Source organism: Streptopelia decaocto (assembly GCF_964273445.1).
Source record: "Streptopelia decaocto genome assembly, chromosome: 3".
Taxonomy (NCBI): domain Eukaryota; kingdom Metazoa; phylum Chordata; class Aves; order Columbiformes; family Columbidae; genus Streptopelia; species Streptopelia decaocto.
In genome coordinates, this window is record NC_138656.1 from 45,406,272 (window position 1) to 45,427,979 (window position 21,708).

Here is a 21,708-nt window from a genome sequence, read left to right on the forward strand (position 1 = left end):
TGAACTAGCAGAAATCATTCTATCTGTTGTAATTTGCTCAAGGATTTTTGAAGGGGTAATTTTCATCCTCACAGGCATTATACTTAATCAGGTATTAAGCAGGTAATAAACATAATACCAGTATAAACACTGAGATTCAATGTGAATTACTTTGAAACCTCAAAAGGCTCAACATTCAGGCTGATTTGTGAACGATGCTGAAAATCCTTTAGATGTTTTTTTTCCTCCCCTGAAAGCTGGGAAGATCGGGTGGGGAAAACAAATGCCTTTAGTAAACTGAGCCACAAAGTTAGGGACAAAAAAAAAAAGTCATTCTCTAGGTTGCCCAAAAGCTTTCTTATATTTTGAACTGTCAGTCCCATAAAGAGTATTCTCTCTTCAACGCATCACTCAGACCTTCAACTACCAATGTTAAAAGAGGGCCCCTGAAGGAAAGGAAGAAAAAACTTTGAGTAATCTAGTTCCTCCTATAAAAATAATTTTCGCCACTGAAGTGGCAGTGAAGTTTGGCTGTGAATGATATTTACTGCCCGTACCTCACTAACTATGTAGCTAGATGAAAGTATTTTTAATCCAAACTTGGGTAATCAAATTCACATGAATTCCTAAAAAAATGGATCTCTCTTAGATCTCTCCTTTAGTTTCTTAGAGAAAGACTTTACAACTTAGCTTGATGGGCTACCTATGTAAATGCTGCTGCTATTGAAGGATAATTGAGTTAATCAGTTTACTGGGAAAATTAACACAATACCAACCTGTGAAAAATCCATTCCCCCTTGGTCTGCTCTGTATTGTTCTTTTCTTCGCCATGCAAACCTTGCAAATGAAAGACTTCAGATTCTGGAAGGGTGTGTATAAAGACTCCTGCAGACAATAGGATTAAAAATAATGACTGTTCTGCTTTTCTCACTTCAGGTATAGCACAAATCAATCATATACACAACAACTAAAAGACTTGTCTTACCCTCATATGTATATAAAGGTGGTAGATCTGGTTAGCATTTTTTTTCAGGAAACGAAGTTCAAACATTTCATACTAAAAGTTGATCCTTGGAGGGATGAGTAGAGATGCAGAAGGAACATTTTCCCCTTTCTCAGTGAAACTTGTTTTTCTTTCCTACTCACATCTGTAAATCACTTGCTTTCCTATTCTATTACCTTACACCTGTAGATAAACTTAACTAGACTTCCACTGGCAGACGGTTGAAGCCTCCAGATAAGGACTGATGAACTCATGGAAAACACATCAATGAAAAACAGAGTGTCTTAATTTCAGATATTACAAGCAAAATTTAACAGAGTAGTAATACATCAGCCTCAACTCTTGACTAATAAAATATAATCATGTCTAAAGAGAAACGAGGGAATTATATAAAAATGTATACCTTGTGATGTGATGAAAAGTTCTACTGTGAAAACGACAAGCTGAAGCTACTTAAAGACGCAATACTAGGAGATGTTATATATTCTTAACTTTCACTGACTTTGGGGAGTTTTGAAGAAGTGTCAGATCTAAGAATCTTTTTATTGATTTGTACTGGGCATGTGGGCAGTAGTACACATTGAGAAGAACTATGAAAAGATAGATTTTTAGAGCAATAGCATATTTTATGATTTTCATAAAATGGAACTGATTTTTACAGGATTATAGTTACTTTTTGTAACCACCGACAAGGCAGAGGGGGGAGCAGGAAGGAGGGGACAGAATTACAGCATAAGATAAAAATCCAACAGGTGTCAAGACAGCAGCAACTAGAAGGTTTCTTAAATTAGAGGTAGAGCCTGAATCCGTGAACTTTCCTAGCACATTTTTTGAATTAATGATCTTCTTTATAGACCCTTAAGCACAACCCACAGATTTTTTTCCCCCACACAGAGTACAGTCTGTGAAGAACACCCACTAATGGGAAAAACCTTTCATTATATTACCGGGAGAATAAATTCAGAATGTGTTTATGAAGGTTGGATGAAAGATATGACAAAACATATCACTTAGGTTGACCCCATTTGGTAATTTGGTTTTAATTTTAAAAAATTGATCATGAACACAGTCATTAGTGAGAAGCACAATAAAAAGGCTAATAAAGTGATAATATAATTGCCTTACTGTTTCATGAGACAATTATATCCAATTTTCTGTGTGGATAAACAAACTAATATGATTACTGTTATGAAAACCAGAGAACTAGCATAATATGAGCTTATAATTTGTTTTTTTAAAGAAAGATGGCTCTATTTTTTATTCTTATCAGAAGCTTTCAATTTTTTATCTTTAACAGCTGCTAGGGGTACAAAGAGCTGAGCTACACAAAATCTTGCCCACAAATGCATCAACTGCATTTAGTTTAAACATTTTATTTTGGTACAAGAATCTGTGGGAATCAAACCATAAAATGTTGAAAAATTCTGGAATATGTGTAAATATTTAACCAAGATTGCATTTCTACTGTGCTTTTCATAGAATTATTAACTCTATTTAAGTCCATAATAATCAAAACAACACTGATTCTGAGTTCTCCCGAACACCCTGAAGTAACTGTCCAGATCATGGAGAAGGGACCTGAGGAGTTGAGAGACAAGCAAGGAACACCAAAAGAAGTCATTTTTTCCTATTACTTATCTTTTTCTATAATAAAACATGCCATGCAGTATAACTTTTTTTCTTAATACAATGCTGTAGCTATCATCAGATTTGATTTATGGTGCTCAGGGGTAGATTGTTAGCAAACAAGTGCTGAAAGATCTTGGCTTCCAAGGGTACACTAAGCTCTGCCAGGAAATAAGTACCAGTTTTATTTATTAAAGTTGAACTTATAATAATAGGAAAAACCAGTCACACATGCTTGTTGCCTTGCCAGTGTCCCCAGCTAAACTGGCATCTCTTGGCAATTCTCCCAAAAACAGATTCTTGCCTCAAACTGATAAGCTAGAAAGCTATTTTATTAGTCTGGGAGCAATCTCTGCCATATATGTACCACAAAATCGTACCTAAACAGGAAAAAGGTATTTAAACTACTCTAAAAATTCACAGGGATAGACTATTTTTTCCCCACAACAGAAGAATTTATCTGGGGTTTATTTAAATTAGAGTAGCAGACTTTTAAAAAAACTGACCTAGATATTTAAGTTGATCAAGCAAATTTCCATCTTTCTTCTAGGGATCTAAGTGTCTTCATTCATCTTTCTTCTAAGGCAGGTTAAAATATAACTTTAACCCGACCACATTGGGATTTTCAAATGTAAGCTAAAACATACTAGCTAACACATCTAAAAAGTCCTCTTAGCCAATATCAATTTTATTCAGATTTAGTTACATGTTGTAGAAGTTATTCTCTAGCCTGAATTTTACCCAAATGGAAAGGAGGTATCAGTTTAACATAGATTTGTATAGTTTTACATTTTTCTATTTATTCTTTAGACCCTCTATTGTTCTGTAAAAGTCCTACATGAAAAACTGGATGGACCACTGGCCCAATCTAAAATCTGCTGAAATCAACAGACCAATTGATAAAAACCACTGGATTTGGATAGAGGTTATAGTCTTAATCATATGATTGATTCCATATGGAAAGGCTTATCCCACTCCTCCATGCTGAAAACACATACATTCCACCCACCCACACGTGTTCCACTCATCACTCCAGATCAGGATGGTGTGTAACTGGACACAAAACTGGAACAGAAAACGTTATACAACAACTGATGTCGAATGCATGCATGAGATTAAAATAATTCAAAACTAAAAACTTTCTTCTCTGTAATCACTTTTATATATGTTAACCTCAAGTGATATATGTAACAGCAGGTAAAAACATTCCAAAGGTAAAATTTTCAAAAGTAATTAAACAAACATAGGGTTTTCAGTCCTACATTGAAAAGAGACACATCAATCAAAGGTCTTAAGAGCTGTCTACACAGCTGAGTACAAATGAGCACAGACATAACCAAGCATCTCTCCACACAGTCTGTGCTGCTGGGGTATGAGCCAGGTCTGGTCTGAGGCTTCACTGGTGCATTAGTAGAGCCTTGCACCAGCCTAGGAGATCCTGGCTCAGCCTGGCCATGGTGCCACCCTCACACATCACACAGGGCCCACACCCAGCAGGACTCTGCTGGTGTCTCCCTGCCCTTGCCTGGCAGACATGCTTTCAGTCATATTGGTTTTTTGGTAACATAGCATGGAAAATGTACAAATTCCCAGCTTCTGAAAAGTAGGATTGAGACCTAAACAAGTACTTAAAGGCACAGGAAGGGACTTGGTGAGATTCTAAAAAAATACCTAGATATATACTTTCCTCTGATTTCCAATTCCCCTTTGAGTTCACCAAACCTTCATCTTAAAGTTTAGGTTCCTTAATACCTTTAAAAATATCACTCGTAAACACTTCAAAAATTATAACCAGTATGCTTACTTAAAGACATTATTAATATATTGCTTAAAATCTTACGGGAAAAAGATATCATCCATATCTTAGCACCAGAAAACCATTACATTTTCACTTTTTAAAATTGACAACTATTCTGACACTCCCTATATTATTTTCTGAGTAACATAAACAAAAATAAAGGTCAAATTATACCTTCCTTCATAGTCCCAGTATTTCCACTTTTTTTTTTCTTTTTCTTTTTCTTTTTTTTTTTTTTTTTTAATTTCAGAGGAGATGGAAAAGGAATAAGAAAGGAAAAATAAAAATAAAGGGGGACAGTGTAAACAAGTGTATTAAAACAAGCAACAAACATGGACAGGCACATATTTCAAAGAATATAGAACTGTCTAAGAGGATGTTATTACTCACATTGCCTTCCAAAAGCTCTTCCATAGAGCAACCTCGGTGCGACCGCTGGTATTTTTCTTGAAAAAGTTTTCCATCAAACACTTCCCAAGGCATCAAATCATCCATTCTGAATGGAAAGCCACAGGCACTATTGGCCATGAGCAAAGTTGTAAGGCCACGAACAATGACAGCACCAAGATGTACAGCTCTGGAGTCCACTTGTGCAAGCTGTTAACACCAAACAAAAAAAACCCCGTAGGCCTCACAAATCAGAGAATATAAGCAAGCTTATCATACCATACAACAATGCAAAGAGCAGAGCACATGCTAAACAGTCCCAAAGTTGTGACAATGATGGTCCTCTATTGCACAGCAAATTCATCAAAGGATTCTGTATATAGTTTTATTCAATAAAGTGAAAGAAGTGAAGTTTGTTTTAACAAATACAGCATCTCGCTCAAGTTTTTAGGACGGATACATTCAAAACGAAAATGGAAATACAAAATAAATGGCTAATCTCCACAGTATTTCTCAAGCATTAGCAGTTCCCCAGAAAGAATTCTATTAGTGGAATGCAAAACATGAACTGGGAGTAAAACATGATGTGTACAGTGATCCATTGACCTTCCACAGTTTGATCAACTGGGAAATGATACAGCACTTAAAGATCAGTTAAATTACAAGATTTGACAGAACAAAGTTTATTGTGCCCAGGCTTTTATTTCAAACACATTAAAATTTCCTCTGACTGCAGTTTGAAAGTCAAATTACTTCACTTCAACATGGATGTCTCCAGAAGAAATACTGGAATGTTATGACAACATCCAGAAAATGCAAAATGAGAAACTCAAAAAGACAATTAAAACTCACTGTCAAAATAAATGTGATGGGTCAATTTAACATCCTGCTGTGGCATGGCATAGCAAACTATAAAAGACTTGAGTCCAATATGGGGAAAACCATGATTTTAATTTTGTGTGAACAGTACAGAGCTCCTCAGTGAGGAATGCCTTTTCCACATAACAGAGCAGCCATCGATACTGTAAATCCGTGGCAGCTGATATACCCTTACAATACAGTTTTCCTTACAGTGTAAGTTATACCAGGAATGGAATAGCATCCCAAATACTCCAGAACAGAAAGGATGAAAATGTGGTTCAAATTTGTCTTAGCCCGAGCTCCTGAAGAGCTGTGAATTGTTTGTTGGAAATGCAACGAAAAGGGTCAGCCCATTTTTACTAACAGTAACGACATCTTACACATTGAAAGATCCCCAAAAGACTTACAAGTATGCATATATGCCACAAATGCCCTATTTAAAAAAATGACAAGTAACAGCAGACAGCATGAAATGTTGTACTAACAGATCAGAACTTTTTCACCCCTAAGGCCCACATAACAAAACGAGGAAACCTTTACTAGCAACAAAGCTTATTCCAAAAGAGACAAACCCAATAAATCATTTGGAGAATACAGCTAGAATTTGGTCAAGGACTTAGGTTTTCTGTATTATTATGCAGCAAGTTGAAGTTTGTTGTATAATTTTATTATGTGAGACTGAACCACAAACAAGGTGCAGGAGAGTTCTGTTAACCTGACTTGAAGGTAGAGGGTGTACCTCCAGTGGCTGGTTTTTCTAGCATGCAGAAGAAAAGATGACCTAGAGGTGATGATGCAATCAAAAGATACCAGGCAGGATGGTCCAGAGCTCTCTTGGAAGAACGGCTTCTGCCTCTAGTGATTCCTGGAAAGGCATCAAGCTGGCCCTCAGGGCACTGACCCAACATGACACTCAGTACTTGAAATTCACCCAATACAGACAAATGAAGACAACCACTGATGTGCAGACAAATGCAGACAACACTAAGTTGAGCGGTCATTTAGAAAATGAAAGGCCCATCCTCCCCTGACTGTGACACTTCATACTTGAGTAAGAGAGACCTTCTTCTCCCACCCCATTAAAATAAAAGTATCTTCAGCATGAGATCAGGCTATGGAGTTTCAGGAAGTTATTGCCTGCAGATGTAAGCTATCATTTTGACAGTGGAGACTCATAACTACATGCACACTCATAGCCCTTGCTCTGGCAAGTAAAGCAGGTTTTCACAAAGCACTTAACAATGCCAAAAGGTACTTGAAAGAGAAACATCATTTAAATGAACTGGTACTGTTTGTACTAAAGTAGATTGTGAGCGTGCACACAACCAGGTGTCATGAGAGATTCTTACAATGCCCTAAACAGATTGTTTCTGATCACCTGATCAAATCTTGAGACATGCTGAGAGAAATGAGTCAACGTCATTACAAGCTTTAAATGGAACCTGCTTGGTTTGTGACCACAAAGAAAGACTTCACGAGTGGGAACTACAAAGAGTAAGAACTGCTGGGAATCAGAACTCCATTTTTTTTGAGAACTAATCCAGCTGGGGAATTCTTTCAGAATTTATGCACCCTGGTCTCCCTTGCAACACAATAATAAATGGAACTAGAAATAACTTCAGTAAAATACTTTGGCAGGCACTTAATATAGGTAAAGTTTTGCTCTTAAGCTATATGGAAAGGGACATGTCAAGCTACAATTAGCAGCAGAGGCCAAGAGTGATAGAAACACACCAACCAGCTGAATCAAACTTGGCCAAATTTGTATGAATATGATTTATGCCATCAATAGTCACTTTATTACAGATCTGTACAAAACCAGACTGAAATTCCCTGCCATACAAATCAGTATCTTGTCACTGAATTAACAGTGAGTACTGATAATGTCAAAAGATTTCATTGCTGAAAACAAACTTTCATGAAGAAGAATGAAAACAAGTATTTAAGCTGCTGGAAAGAAAACAGTAAATGCAGTCATCTGCAACAAGCAATTTCCTATCTTCTCATTTAACGGCTGTGTACTGTATGACTATTAATTCATACCTTTCTGTCATTTATTGACAAAGATGCTTTTACTGTCTTTTTTAATGCCACTGGTACCAAGGATGTAAAACAGCTGTTAGAACAGATTACAAATATTATATGTGGATGTCGGATGCCATCTGGGCCATAAATCTTAAAATAAAGCTTTTGTATCTTTGTTTTACTCTGAAAACACTAAGTACATACCCAACACAAATATGTGATTAAATCAACTTTCTCCAGTGATGTTATTCAAGTTAGTGCAAAACAAACGCATACATATTTGCAGAACAAACGTCCACAGGAGAATTTGAAAAAATTTGCTTTTGATGGTGATGTGCAAAATAGTAAAATATAGAAGAAGACTTTGAGTGCTGTCTCAGGCTGGACATCAGTGTAGTACAGTCATTGATGCTAACTCTTCTTTCCATCTAAGTGAGTATGAAGTCTGAGCCACCAATACATTCCTAGTTCTGCTCTTTTCAATTACAACTGAGATATACTGGTTAAAAGGATAAAATAATGTTGTCAATGACAGGTTTTACAGGTGGAACACTTCACTGTCTAAGGATATCAAACCAGAACTTTCCTAAAGCACTAAAGTAATAGGGGTGAACGAGGGTAACGCTTGTCTTTTTTTAATGGAAATCAAGATTGGGAAGACCGAGGCAAGAACTATCAACAGGGATTTCTTTATTTTAATAAGACAGGAAATATATTCACTAAAGGGTAGTTTCTATTTTCCATATCTGGTGATGAAAAACAAAGAAAATGAAAGCACAGTAAGTCTATAACAATGAGCCCCTGCACATGGCAAACCACAGACTTGCTTTGCCATGGGAATGCTCACAACTGCTTGGTGTCTGCAATGCAAAGACGTCATGATGAGGAGAAGTGGAAAATTCCAAAAGAAAAGAAGGCCTGCCTTCCAGGGCATTACACCCTAGAGATTACTTCTTATTGGAAATTATGTCTGTTCTTTTTACTATTTTTATAAACTCAGGACCCCAGTGAATCATGCGAGATACACCCACTGCTGCTACTCCTACCACCAGCTGATGAGATTTGTTGTGAGAGAGCTGGGGACTGCGTGAGAACGGCTCCTCCTGCACCAGCTGCCTGCGCTGTGCCCCCACTGCTGCTCCTGCCTGCACAGCTCCCCACCCGCTCAGCCTTTGGGGAAAAAGATTACATTTCCCATTTGCCAACATTAACTGAAGACCGAGAACTCAAAGCTCACAGTCCTCTAGTATCACTGCAGCAGACGTTACTGATACTGTGCTTAGGAGGCCTGAGCTGAACTAGGGAAGCCCACTTGAAAGGAGCAAGAGAAGTGCTACCGTACCCACATCACTAATTCATAATGTTTTTTCCCAACAATGTGAGATATGTGTTTGCTAGAAGAGCCATCACCACAGACTTCTCTCATACCATGCCTTTTTCTTCTCTAGAAACACATGGCTTTAGTCTGTGGACCGCAAGTTTGGGCTGATCTCTGTGCTCATGTGCATCCTCACTGACCGCAGAAAGAGGCTGTGCAAGAAGGAAAGTCTTTGCTCACAGAGGCAGTTTGCAATCCAGACCCAGAGACTGCATATTCTCCTGAGGAGTTCTTTCTTACAGGAAGAAAAATACATGGATCTCATAAATGAAATGCAAATTTCCAGTTCAAATTATACCTGATTAAATAATCATAGTAAAAAATAGCCAGGATGTAAAATTACCTTTATGTTTTAAGGAAATACAACTAGTCCTCTGAGTCTTCTTCGTGGATTCACAAGTTATTTTTTGACAGAGATGTAAACTCTATCTTGTGTACTTGGAAAGCTGCACGCTGTATTTTCAGGAACATGCTAAAAATCCCCATGACTCCTTCACCACTCTACTCTTCGGAGTTTAGAGGGTTCAAATTCTGTTAAAAGGATGAATAGGTCCTGCCACATGTGAAATGTGAGGGCAAGCATCTGAACATGCCAGATGTCAGCACACATAAATGAAGGCCAGAATCATACCCATCAGCAAAACTACCTCACTATCTTCATTTCTGGAAACCAAGGAGAAAGATGAGGATATGATAATAATTTTATATTTCTTTACTTGTGCTACTTTACATGTCATCTGTATCTCAATCCACTAAATACTACATTTGAATTAAGAACTGGTTCCTTTAGTAGGATTTTTAATAATGTTGAGGTAACACACTTTAACAACCATCGATACAAGTTTTTTTCATTGAAACTTAGGTTAGAGTTGTTCTTACGCATTTTATTATTTTTTCTAGTATGTTGCCTTCTTCCTGTGGTTGAGCTGAATATAGAAGATATGACTATGGCTAACATTTTAAAATACAAATTTAAAAATAAATAACTTCAAAATTACACAGTTGGGGTTTTTTTCCTCCCTTTTTCTCCCTCCCCCCAAAACAACATACTTGTTTCTGTTATAAGGAGGAAAACTCAACACACAAAGATAGGTCAGTATTTGCTAATTTCTAGTTAAAATTAATCAACTGGAGAATAATAACTAAAACTCAGTGAAATTTGATCCAAGCAATACACTGCTAGAGTTCAAGTGAAGGTGATTAAAATCTGAGTACTTTCCTAGTTTAACTGGTTCTTTTTAGATCTATTTGAAGTCAGTCAGGATATTGTCTGTATTCTACTTACATTACCTCCTTCAAACCCACCTGTCTCTTAAATAATCAAATATTTAACCATAGGCAATTTGTGCCTGAGCAATAAAGGTAGCTGGTAGATCCTATCTCAGGAACTTGTCATTAAAACAGTAAGGCTTAGCTTTGCCAGGGAGAGGTAAGGCACATGGTGTTCCAAATAGAAACAGATGAACTGTCAAGTGATGATAACTTCACTAAAGTTAAATTCTCTGCAATGCAAAGTATCACTTAACAAAATATTTCAACCAAACGACAGGAGTCCTTTCCTGAATTCCAGATCTTCCTGCCTTCAGCCATTATTATAAATTCTCAGTGGGAGTTGTCAAAAGACGTCGTAAACCTCGTGTGCTAGAATGATATGCTCTGCTCTTGAGCAAAGATAACTGGTGCAATGGTCATATATTAAAGGAGTGTTATCCTATAGAGCTGGGCTGGTCAAAAAGTGCATTTACAGTCAACTTTAAGCGATAGGCTGCTGGGAGTGTCATACCTCACCTGCTTCCTTGACCTGTCAAATAGAGGGGGGAGAGGAGCACCAGTATTTTGAAAACACGACTAAAGTTTATTCTGATAAAAGATTACGGCTTAAATTAAGCTCTTCCTGCTTAAACAAGGTGTGTGCAAAGGAAAATAGGGATTGAAGAGATCCTATGAGGGCATCTGCTAGGACGGAAACTAGAAAAACCAGTTTTTAAACACTTCTAAGGCTTCATGGTAAATATTTAGCAGTAAACAATCCAATTGTTTAGTGTTTATATATTGAGGAAAGTTTACTTACTGTGTTTTATCAGGAGTTTGATGTAAAATGATACCTCTCTGAGGAACAACATTGTTATTTACATTAAGCAAAAAACTCCAATGAAGTCAATCTACCAAAAGCTTCAAAGTTACTTTTACCTCTAAGCACCCTATGAAATAACAACAACAAAGTAATACTGCTAACCAGTCTGCAACCAGATAAAAATCTCATTCAGTTCCAAAAAGATTGGTTTTCATTTCTTGTTTCATTTTCAAAAATATCAGTGTTCAACAGAGCTCTTAATCCTTTCTACAAGAAAACCTAACACAAATGACATTTCTGTAATGATTAATATCACCATTTTAAAAGCTTAGCCCCTTCAGGTTATTTGCACACAGTTATGTAATGGACAGCACACTAGCACCTGCAAAAAAGATTAAAATAACATTACTTTTCTTATTTTGGCCACAATTGCTTGACTCTGAGCTAAACAATTACTGGGCTAATGACAGTCCATAATACATGTGACAGTTACAGAACATTTACATAAACTTTTGAGTTACAGTCACCAGGCTAACCATCTGACTGTAGCCCAGCCAGCAGCCACATCCTTTCTGTAAAACTGAATGGATTCATGAGGGTTTTCATTTTTACTGTCTTAAATACATGCTCAAGTTTTTGGTGACATACTTCTCTTTGAGCTTCCTCACCTTTCTCTCACGTAGATAATATTGGCTTACTTTGGTATTAAAATACATGTTATTTGTTTGAGACTCTGAAAACTCTTCTGATTACATTTTCTTTCTTTTTTTTTTCTCCATACTTTAGTCAGATGTTGTGGAATTATGAGATGGGGATGTATTGGTGGCTCCATCTGCCTTGCAACTAATAAAGTTTGTCCCTGATGGTGGGCAAACTGCTGAGGTGCTCCTGGTACGTCTGCACCAGGAACTGATGGGCTCTCAGGGTGTCAGTCACTACCACCTGTATGTGCTGTCACTGGCACCTGAAAGGGTTCAGTAGCTATCTGAAATTTTTTCCCATACTTGTGGTAATGTCTCCCTCTCACATGAATGCCCTAGTAAAGTGATCTCGCATCAAAGCTTCCTTTTGTTGGACAACTGAGATTGCCTTCCCCTTCTCCCCAGCTGTCTATTTAAAACAATCAGCAGTAACTTTTCTAAAAGACCCCTACATCCCTGTCAAACACAGCTGAAACTACCCAACACATTCAAAGTTATTAGGACACATAGAGAAAAGATTTTTAAAAATGTACAAAAGGTCAGTTCCCTCTCTTAGTTCCAGTAACTTTCCATTGTAAGCCTTCAAGGACCAGACTTCTTCTAGTCTCTCACTTTCTGACACTCACTATGTACTTCCGTATTCTACTATACACCGACTAGCTCCTTTATCGTGGCTTCATGTGCCACTACCCGCATCTTGACTACAGTCCCCATCTAAAATCCTTATCCATACCATACCCCAGCCCTTTCCCTTTGTTTTATCATAGAACCAGTTCACAGAACAAAGCTTTAGGAGTAAAAATTCTGCCATCAGCGCAACTGCTCGGCGTAGTGTGCTTGGCTGCCCTTGTTGATGCAGCGTGTCCCTGCACAGCAGCAGACCACGCTGGCAAACGATGGCTTCTCAGGGTGCTGCTGGGTGGTGGTCTCTCTTGTGGACATTTTGTAGCATACTCTGAAACCGTTGCCATGGATTAAGATAATCATTGTGTCTACAAAGAAATTTTGATAGGTGGGAGTTCACTGCTAAAACTATCTAAGGCTTATTAGCCAAGCCTAAAAATCAGTTTTTTTCTCTCCCCAGAGGCAGAGTAGAAGTTGAAGATGTATTTAATTGACCTAATGCATGACCATTCCCTCTCAAGCTGTTTCGAGTATATACTTTGTAAGGCACTGACCTATTTGCCACTGAAACCAACAGAAAGACTAGTAAACGTCAGCAGAATTAGACTGGGCAAAATTGAGTACATTTGAAGCTGTACTGCTTCCAGAAACATTACTACAACTGTTACTAATGTCATGTCTGGTATATAAGCTATTAAAATAAAACTGTCATTGAACCTAGTATAGAAAATTCCAGGAGAACAAATACTTTTTGCCAGTGCAATATAGTTGTGTTTTTTCTTCTAGGGTTTTGTTGTATTGCAAAGCAGTTGCACAAGAAGAATGTTGATACTATGTTTACCTTTTACAGTGATACGGTCTAAGGTAAACAGTTCTGGCTAAGGAATTTTCCAAGTGTTAAGTCCACAGGTTGAGGAAGAAAAGAAGATCTACTCTACTTTTAATTCACAACCATCCCGAAGTCCAAGACACATTGAACCATAAATCAACGCAGCAGTATCTCAGATGACCTATGAAAGGAACTGCCAACCTGCAGCTTGTGATCAGGTATGTTCAAGATACTAGAAAATGATTTGTAATTAAGCTGCAATAGAGTATCCACTTCTAGAATACCTATTTATTTTGGGATGGTAAACTGCCATACACAGCTTGAAAGCTGCTACCTTTTGGCACAAGAACATCAACACCATCCTGTAGTTTAGATGAACACACACAGTGAAATCAGAGAATCCTTGTTTGGTGCACACAGCTGTTGCATAAAGATGGTCTTCTGAGCTACTCAAGAACTGACCACAAATAATGGCTTTAAAGAAAATAACATCTTTTACGTGTAATATTCTACAATTTCTTGTATCAGCACTGTGTCAGAGCAAATTGAATATAAATAGGGAAACAGTTAACGTGAGAGTAACCTGGCCATTTTAAGAGGTGTACTTAACATGGAGAAGAACACCATTTAAAAGATAATGCGAACTCTGTAATAAGTCAAACTTTGGGATCTCAGCATTTCAGCCAGTATTGGACTCTGCAGGCACTTTGCTTATGAAATCAGTATTCACTGACATTCCAGCCTCAGGAACTGATCCACAGCCATTTTAAAACAAAAGGTACCTATTTTTTTTTTGGCACAAGGTGTTGTGCCAAAATAAACTTCCTGTAGAACCCACCATGCTTTAAGCCTCCTATAACTGCAAAATATTACTTGCCGTTGTTGCTGGACTGAAGTCTGCCTCTGTTGTATTGAAGTCTCAGCGTACAAATACAAAATACAACTGTATAATTTTGCTAAAAAGTAAATAACACTGAGAAAATTAAGGAATTTTTTTTCAATAGTGTATTGGCATAGCTTTATTTTTATTAAATTCAGTAGTAAAGCTCTCACTGACTTTAGTAGAAACTTAGGGTACTTCAGTCCTAGCATAGAAATATTTTCCACAAAGATGTATTTCTGTATCCTATACACAAAAAGTAAATAGAAAACTATTGCTAAATAGGAAACGATACCTGGGTATGCATTGACTGCCTGTGTTAAAACCAATACATACATTATTTTGTATTTGGCAAGGAACTGAATGCCTCTTTTAAATCCATCAGGGGAATAGATAGCAGCCTAGATGAATGCAATATACCTTTTCAGTTAATGTGCAAATGCTTCCTACTAGTGCTGGAGTGACACTAGACATGTGGCTTAGATTCCTAAACAATTAACTAAATCTCACCAAGAATAATTAGTTTTGTTTGGAGGTAACACACAATCACTGTAACACATCTGGTGTTTATTATCCATGTGTGTGGTTTCCCCACTTGTAATACTGGGATAGAATTGTCTTAATGAGTGATGATATCTTGAGGTGCTAAGATATAATGCTGGTAAGGGATGTCATAATGTACACAGATACTATTTTTCTATTAACATAGCTCCACTTCTTTATAAAAAGATCCTTTAACCATGTCTCAGCTGTTGTTCAGTGAACATCAAATTAAATCATCCCAAAAATAAAGGTGAAGGGGAGTAGAATATACATGCACCATCAATATTAACGTTAAGGATATATTAAAAATTCACACTTATACATAACTTTTGGCTAAGGAACTTCTATTATTGAGACTACTGATGCAGGAGTGTTATAAGTAAGAAATAAAATATGAGAAAGAACTGAACAATTTTACTAAAGTCATAGAGGAAGCAACTGGACACCATCTTGACTTTTAACCCCTGGACAATGATAACATCGATCAAGAATACTCCTAAAAAGAAAGAGAACAAATCAGTTCTTGGTTAGCCTTGCTGTTTCTGATATCTTCAAGACAAACATTTCTACTAGTTATTTTAAAAATTCCAGTACCTCCTACAAAGCACTGTAACCATATGCCTAAAGGCTTGTTTTATCTTCTTTCTCCATCCAACTACAAATGGCTCGTTAGGTCATTTCAGAAAACATTTTTGCTCCTCCAAAGTTACACAGGGCCACCTGCTTCTCCAGGGAGAGCCCAGGCAGATGTGCAGCTTGCATTCCTGCTTGGGCGTGCCAAGGCCAGGTGGGCAGGTGCGTGGGTGCCGGCATCTCCTGACGGGACCATCCCTGCCTGTCCCGGCTCCAGCCCCTGCGAGTCACCTGCCCCACACAGCTCAGCCCTTAGAGGCTATGGAGAGTGACCCCACCTATGCCAGGCAAACACCAGGAAGTGAAAACTGGTTATCTCGTGAGTAAATGTACACTTTGACCAACAGGAGCTTGGCAGGAAAATGTCAGTTGATACTAGAAATTATTATTCTCCTGTCTGTAATAAGTTATCTCTGACTTTTTCATAGCTGTCCGTTTGTTTAATATTTTGGGAGAGGTTTATTACTCTCACTACCAGTAACTATGGTTCACCTTCTGCAGACTTATTGAGCGCGGATTAAAAATTAACAGTAACTTTGTTATCTGAGTGTCTTTTACCTTAAACATCACTGAAAATTCTTTATGCTATACAAAGCCCAAAAGCAATTTATATATGAAATTTTAATTTGAAACCTTGCTAATAAGCTGCATGACAGTAAAGATGAAAACTCACAGAAAAGCAGAAAGAACTCATACAATTATGGAGAAAAATGCAAGATCGTTTTCCACAAAAAGGAATTTGCAACCTCTAGTTTAAGGCCCTTGCTCAAAATCTTGCTCAAGATTTTATTTGTAAGCAAACTATGTCCAACTAAATGAATGCATTTTTCTCGGAAGGTAGAAGAGCTGATCTAGTCATGCTGGGGTTTGTATTTGTGCCCCTGACACATCACAGAATTCACAGTTATGTGAATTCTTATACTTGAGCTTATGTCAAATGTAAAAAAATGTTCAGGGAAACAGACTCAATGATCTTTGTGGGTCCCTTCCAACTCGTGACATTCTATGATTCTATGACTCTAATAATACTAATAAATATACCAAATTCGGCAAAGAAGAAAATAAGGGAGAGCAGGGCCGAACAGCAGTCTTGTCTGGAAGTCGAATACGTTAGCCTAAGAAAAGGGATTTTTTATATGTTTATGAACAAACAGCAGCAAAGAAAGGTAAGGCCAGCTGTCCATGCAACAGGACCAAGAAAACTTGAATTTATTCAGAACTTCAAAAGATGATTATGAAAATAGCAATGGATTTAGAGATGGGACTTTCAAAAACCACTGTAAACAGTGACTTCAGCTCCTGAGATAGAACTGTATTTGCACTAATGCTTGACCCATGCAAATGCAACACTTCACTCTTGGTAACAGAATGGAGGAGCCACGCCCACCACTTCGAAGTCCTTAGAGAAAATAAATAGACTCTGCGGTACTGACCCAGGCAGGCAGGCCTGGGAGGCAAAAAGACAGATATTAAAGAAAAGCGAGTATAGAAACCTGAATATATTCACCCTTAATATGCAGATTTAATACAAGCAGGTTCATCGGATGCAACTTTCTCTTGATTAATCCTGTAAATTTTTTTTTAATACTTGAAACCAAAACTAATTTAGTTGCTGGAAGACTTGGACTGTTGCTATTTGGATTAGTTCATTGAAGGCTACCCTTAGGAAATGAGAAGAACATATTTCTGAGGTTGAACAGGGACTGAACCAAACTCAGCTTGCAATCACATCACATACTGCTGCTTTTTGTTCCAGATTAGCCCAGAACACTGAGAAAACCTGAAGTCTGCAAATGAGAGAACAGGCTGGGAAGCAGTGCCAAGATCAGTAAACCACCTCAATCCCCCCATTCCCCATCCCCTGCCAGTTACACTCTCACCCGTCATTTTAAAACCACTTTTGACAGATTCAAATTTTGTGGGAATATAAAGCCCCAATTCAGTAGAGCATTTGGGAACGCACTCAAATTCCACTTCAGCTGATACCAACATACATCACAGAAGCAGGTCCTAAGTATGTAAGAGAGGTTTATCTTTGAGATCTTTACAGTATTCTTACTTGTGATTTTATGTTTTCCTCAATCCAATTAGACTTCAAGCAAGTATTTATTAGGAAACAGTCACAGAGGCACAACAAACATACACTCCCTGGGAGAGAAAGAAGTTTTTCTAAACAATTATATTTTGAAAAACATAGAAAGCTCATAAAGCCTGTTTGGAGTCTGTCTAAAAAGTATTGCATCTAATGGTGTTGACTAACGTAGCTTGGCTTGCCAAATAGGTCAGAAGACTGAAATTCTGGAATGTTCAGAATCTGGGTATTATTTATGCTTTTCTGTCCACATAGCAAGGGAGAAAGAATACTGAGTTGAAAAATACAGAACAGATTTAGCAACATCCTTCTGAAATTTGTGGGACCTTAACCAAGATACCTACACACTACTCTAAAACATACTGCTTTTTTTGCATGCATGTGGCTAAGTATCCCTCAGGAAAATATGTGTAAATATACGTGTAAAATTGTTATAATACTATTACCAAGCTAATTCTTTTCCCATGACACTGTACAAAAGAAAATATTCTTGCTAAAGCTACTTCTGCCTGTCAAACTAGTTAACTAGTTTGCTGAGTATTTTTTTCATTATTATTCCAAAAGCTAATTAAGGAATACTTAATATGTATTTTGTGAAAGTTCATTTGCAATCAAATTGCAACAACTCTCTGGAGCTTATAATTTAAGATCTAAAATGACTGTGCTCATTTTGTATCTGTAATACTTTTAAAATAACTGAAAGCACTTAAAAATTGCAGGAATACACTTCAGTGTTTGACTTTCTTATACCTCATACACAGCCAAACTGTTCCTTTTACAAGTGGCACAAAAGATGTAATTAACTCCAAAGCAGATATTCTGGCACAACTGGATATTTTATGGCAAAGCTATAAAGAGCTTGCAAATGCCATGAATTCCAGTAGTTAAGGGATGTGTTTGTCCACCCATGCATCTGCTACTAACTTTGAGTCCATGTTTGCTGACATACATTTCATTTTAAAAAGCATTTAGCAGGACCCAAATTCAATCTACCAATTTCTAGGTGTATTTCCTTTTTAACCATTTTTTTCTGTCTCATCTCTGGCTACACCGTTCAGAAATGATGCTGTTCACAACTTTCCACCTGCAATACAATTTTTTCATATATTTGTATATTGAGAGAAATCTTAGAAGAAATGTATTTCTGTCTATAATTCACTAGGGCCTTTCCTGTTTGGGCAGTATTTTGCATGTATTACAGGTAAGAAATGATCTCTAATTGCACTTGTAAACAATCAGGGCCAGCACAACATAAGAAGCAAGACTGCAAGCCTGGCTGCTGGTGCCTCTTTTTCTCTACAATGGCCTCCAAGCCAGACTGAGGGCTTTCTGGGCTTTTTGCCAAAACCGCACACTGGATTAAAATAGAAAGCAGGGAAACAGGCAACCTGGGGTCCAAAATTTAATTCTGACCTTATGTATAAGCTCTATGGGAGGCTTGGGCAAAGCAGAATGTTAATCTATAATAAAAGGGAGGGTACAAGAAAACTAGAAAAAACTTAGAGAAAAAGAACATATACAATCTCTTTTCTCTATCGTGAGTAGATTTTGGTATTTTGAAATCATCAGTCTTGAAAAATAATTAAATCTTCATGTATAAACGTTAAATTATTCTCAGAAAGTAACTATTTACTGTGCATTTTAGTTATATGTCCCCAGACCACTTTCTTTCAGTATGAGAAAAACTACATTTTTTTATGGCTTTAACCCACTTTATTCCAACCATGGACATTTCTGCTTCATAAATGTGTGGGTTTATGGATCTCATTAACTATGAAATAAGGATAGCATACCGGAAAGCAGATTTCAAAGTGAAGGCTGAAAAGACCTCTTCATCCTATGAGAAGAACAGGCTCTATTTACATTTTCTCTCATACTTCACATTGGAAATTTTCTTATTTGCTAACGTACTCTTGCAGAAACAGAGCAATTGTTTTTTATCAAATCAGTGTTCTTCACAGAATTGTTTACAACGAGTAGACATGTTTTCTACATTTAAAATAGTAATAGAGTGTTAAGTCCAAAATCGCAAATGAGCAAACATTTTCATTAAAATTTTCAGATGGTGACTGAGTTTAACGTAACTTCCTTGAAAGTTCTGTTATTAAGTTGTTTCTAGGGATTGTGTTTAACTTCTCATTGGAGAATAACAGTATGGTAAACAGATTACACTCTCTTCCTCTGTTTTCCCACTATAAACCCCATATTTTAATTAGCTATGTACTAATGTGAACCACTGCACTTGGATCCGCTGATTTTAAATACAAATACCTAGAAAATTAAGCTATTAAATACCTGTTGATAACCTGTTGAAAACTATCTGCTAAAAGAACTTAACAGCATAACTCATTTTTGTAAAACTATTAAATAAACATAATAATGAGTAAAACCAGTTTAAGCTATTCTGAGATGGAATCTTGAAAATGAGATATTTGAATTACAATGCTGAGAAAGCTTGCTTTATTAATCATTATTTTTAGTATATTTATATAAGATATTCTACTAGTTTAGTCTCCTGCCCTTTCGAGAAAAAAATCACAGGACATTCTTAAGTTCACCTACACACCACATTTTAAAAGCACAGCAACAGACAATTTTTTACTCTTCCTGTGAAGTGAGATTAACCTCATATGATTCTGCAAATTGATCCTGGTGCTACCACAAAATTACAGGTGGCTTACACATGAAGAAAAGAAAAAGTATTTTAGTGGCAATTAATACAACATAACATCACCTCTTCATACAGCTTGACAAGTCAGAGATACACAATATACCAAGAAAGAGCAACTATTTTCCACTGGGAGATCCAAGACATTAAAACATAGGAAGGGAGGTTAATTTGAAGGTAACGGGAAAGTTTTGAAACTGTTACTTCCCTATTCACAACCTTGTAAGGAAAGAGGCCAAAATCTTCCCTGACTGTTCCCTTCAGAGGGATTTGTTCTGGCTCAAACTACTACCAAAGGCGCTACTGTGAATTTCAATAGAATAAGACAAGCAAGTGTTCTACAAAATAGCCTGATACAACAATTTCAACTGCATTATATGAATCTTTTGTTGGTTTTTAGCAGAGCAGAAGGCATTCTGCGTCACTGCAAGAAGTGCTTACATAAGCAGCAGAGTGATGTAACTTTGGGAGGTACCTGCCAATAGCCTGGGTAAGTCAATTCAAACATCATACTGTCGGCTTCACAAAGTGACACAGGGATGTATGACACAGTGTCAGACCAGCTTCATCCTTCATATACTTCTATATCAACAACGTAAGAGCTGACAGTATCTGTTCTGCCATAAGCTTTGTGGGAAAGTTACAAAATGTTGTGAACTACTTGGAATTAGTAGAATGACTGCTGGTAAGCAGTGTGCATTGATTAATATTATGCATTTGGATGCAAACCCAGATCTATAATTTCATAGAATTACAACATAAATGAATCACATAAAGTCATCTAATTCAAACAGAATGAATCTCCAAGCACTTTAGAAATTTGAATAATACCTGCAAGTGCACCTATAAACAAATGTTTCACCACTTCCTGCTTATGCCTGGCTTCCTTTATGCTTTTACTCAATGGCTTCCACAACAGACTTGATAAAATAACGATACTCTCAATACTCACTATGTGCAATAATTTCTTCAACACAAAAATAAATCCCACGTTTTTGTTGTTTTCCATACTGCCTTCACCTCATTGCTTCTTTTTGTTACACAGATCTAACACTTGATCAGCTGCAAAGCAAATTTGTGATGATTTTGGAAAAAACTGACAGGAGACGTGACTTTATCTGTTATAATGAATCAAATAATGAAACTGGAATCACACAAGTTTTGTTATTTTGGTCCCTGTGCACTAGAAACCAATGGATAGTACCAGAAGTGCTTGATTTATGTTGCTATCGGCAAAAAGTACTTTTAAAACTCCAACATGGACTGTTCAAAGCAACAAAGAATTTACTGGAAATACAAGCAAGATTTTCAGAATGAAGATACATTAAGGTTCCAATCATTTCTAACTCTTTCCCTCTTAAGTAAAGCCACAACTCAAATAGGCATTGACGTGCAGCAGGTGCTGTACACTGCTAATACTTGGAATAGAATCCTAACCTATGAGATTGAAAATACTCTTGTATAATTAGATATTCAAGAAGAACCATTTAGATGGTTCTGCTGTAATAACATCTAGAAACTTGCTTTTCCATATGGATTAAAGAAGATAGAAAAGGAAACAAAACAAAACAGATTTGCACCAAAAACTCCTGAATAATTACAGAACA

At 37.0% G+C, this 21,708-nt stretch overlaps 1 protein-coding gene across 4 annotated transcripts in view; it reads right to left on the reverse strand.

Annotated features, from left to right (window-relative positions):
- The window catches only part of FAM120B (family with sequence similarity 120 member B), a gene marked incomplete at its 5' end in the record, with an annotated part of 53,049 nt that overhangs the window by 7,348 nt on the left and 23,993 nt on the right, over window positions 1-21,708 (reverse strand). For all 4 annotated transcript variants that reach the window (XM_082049258.1, XM_082049261.1, XM_082049260.1 and 1 more), the window contains 2 exons: window positions 756-864; window positions 4,797-5,003. In XM_082049258.1, coding sequence (XP_081905384.1) covers window positions 756-864; window positions 4,797-5,003 — 316 coding nt within the window. The remainder of the gene's footprint in view (window positions 1-755; window positions 865-4,796; window positions 5,004-21,708) is intronic.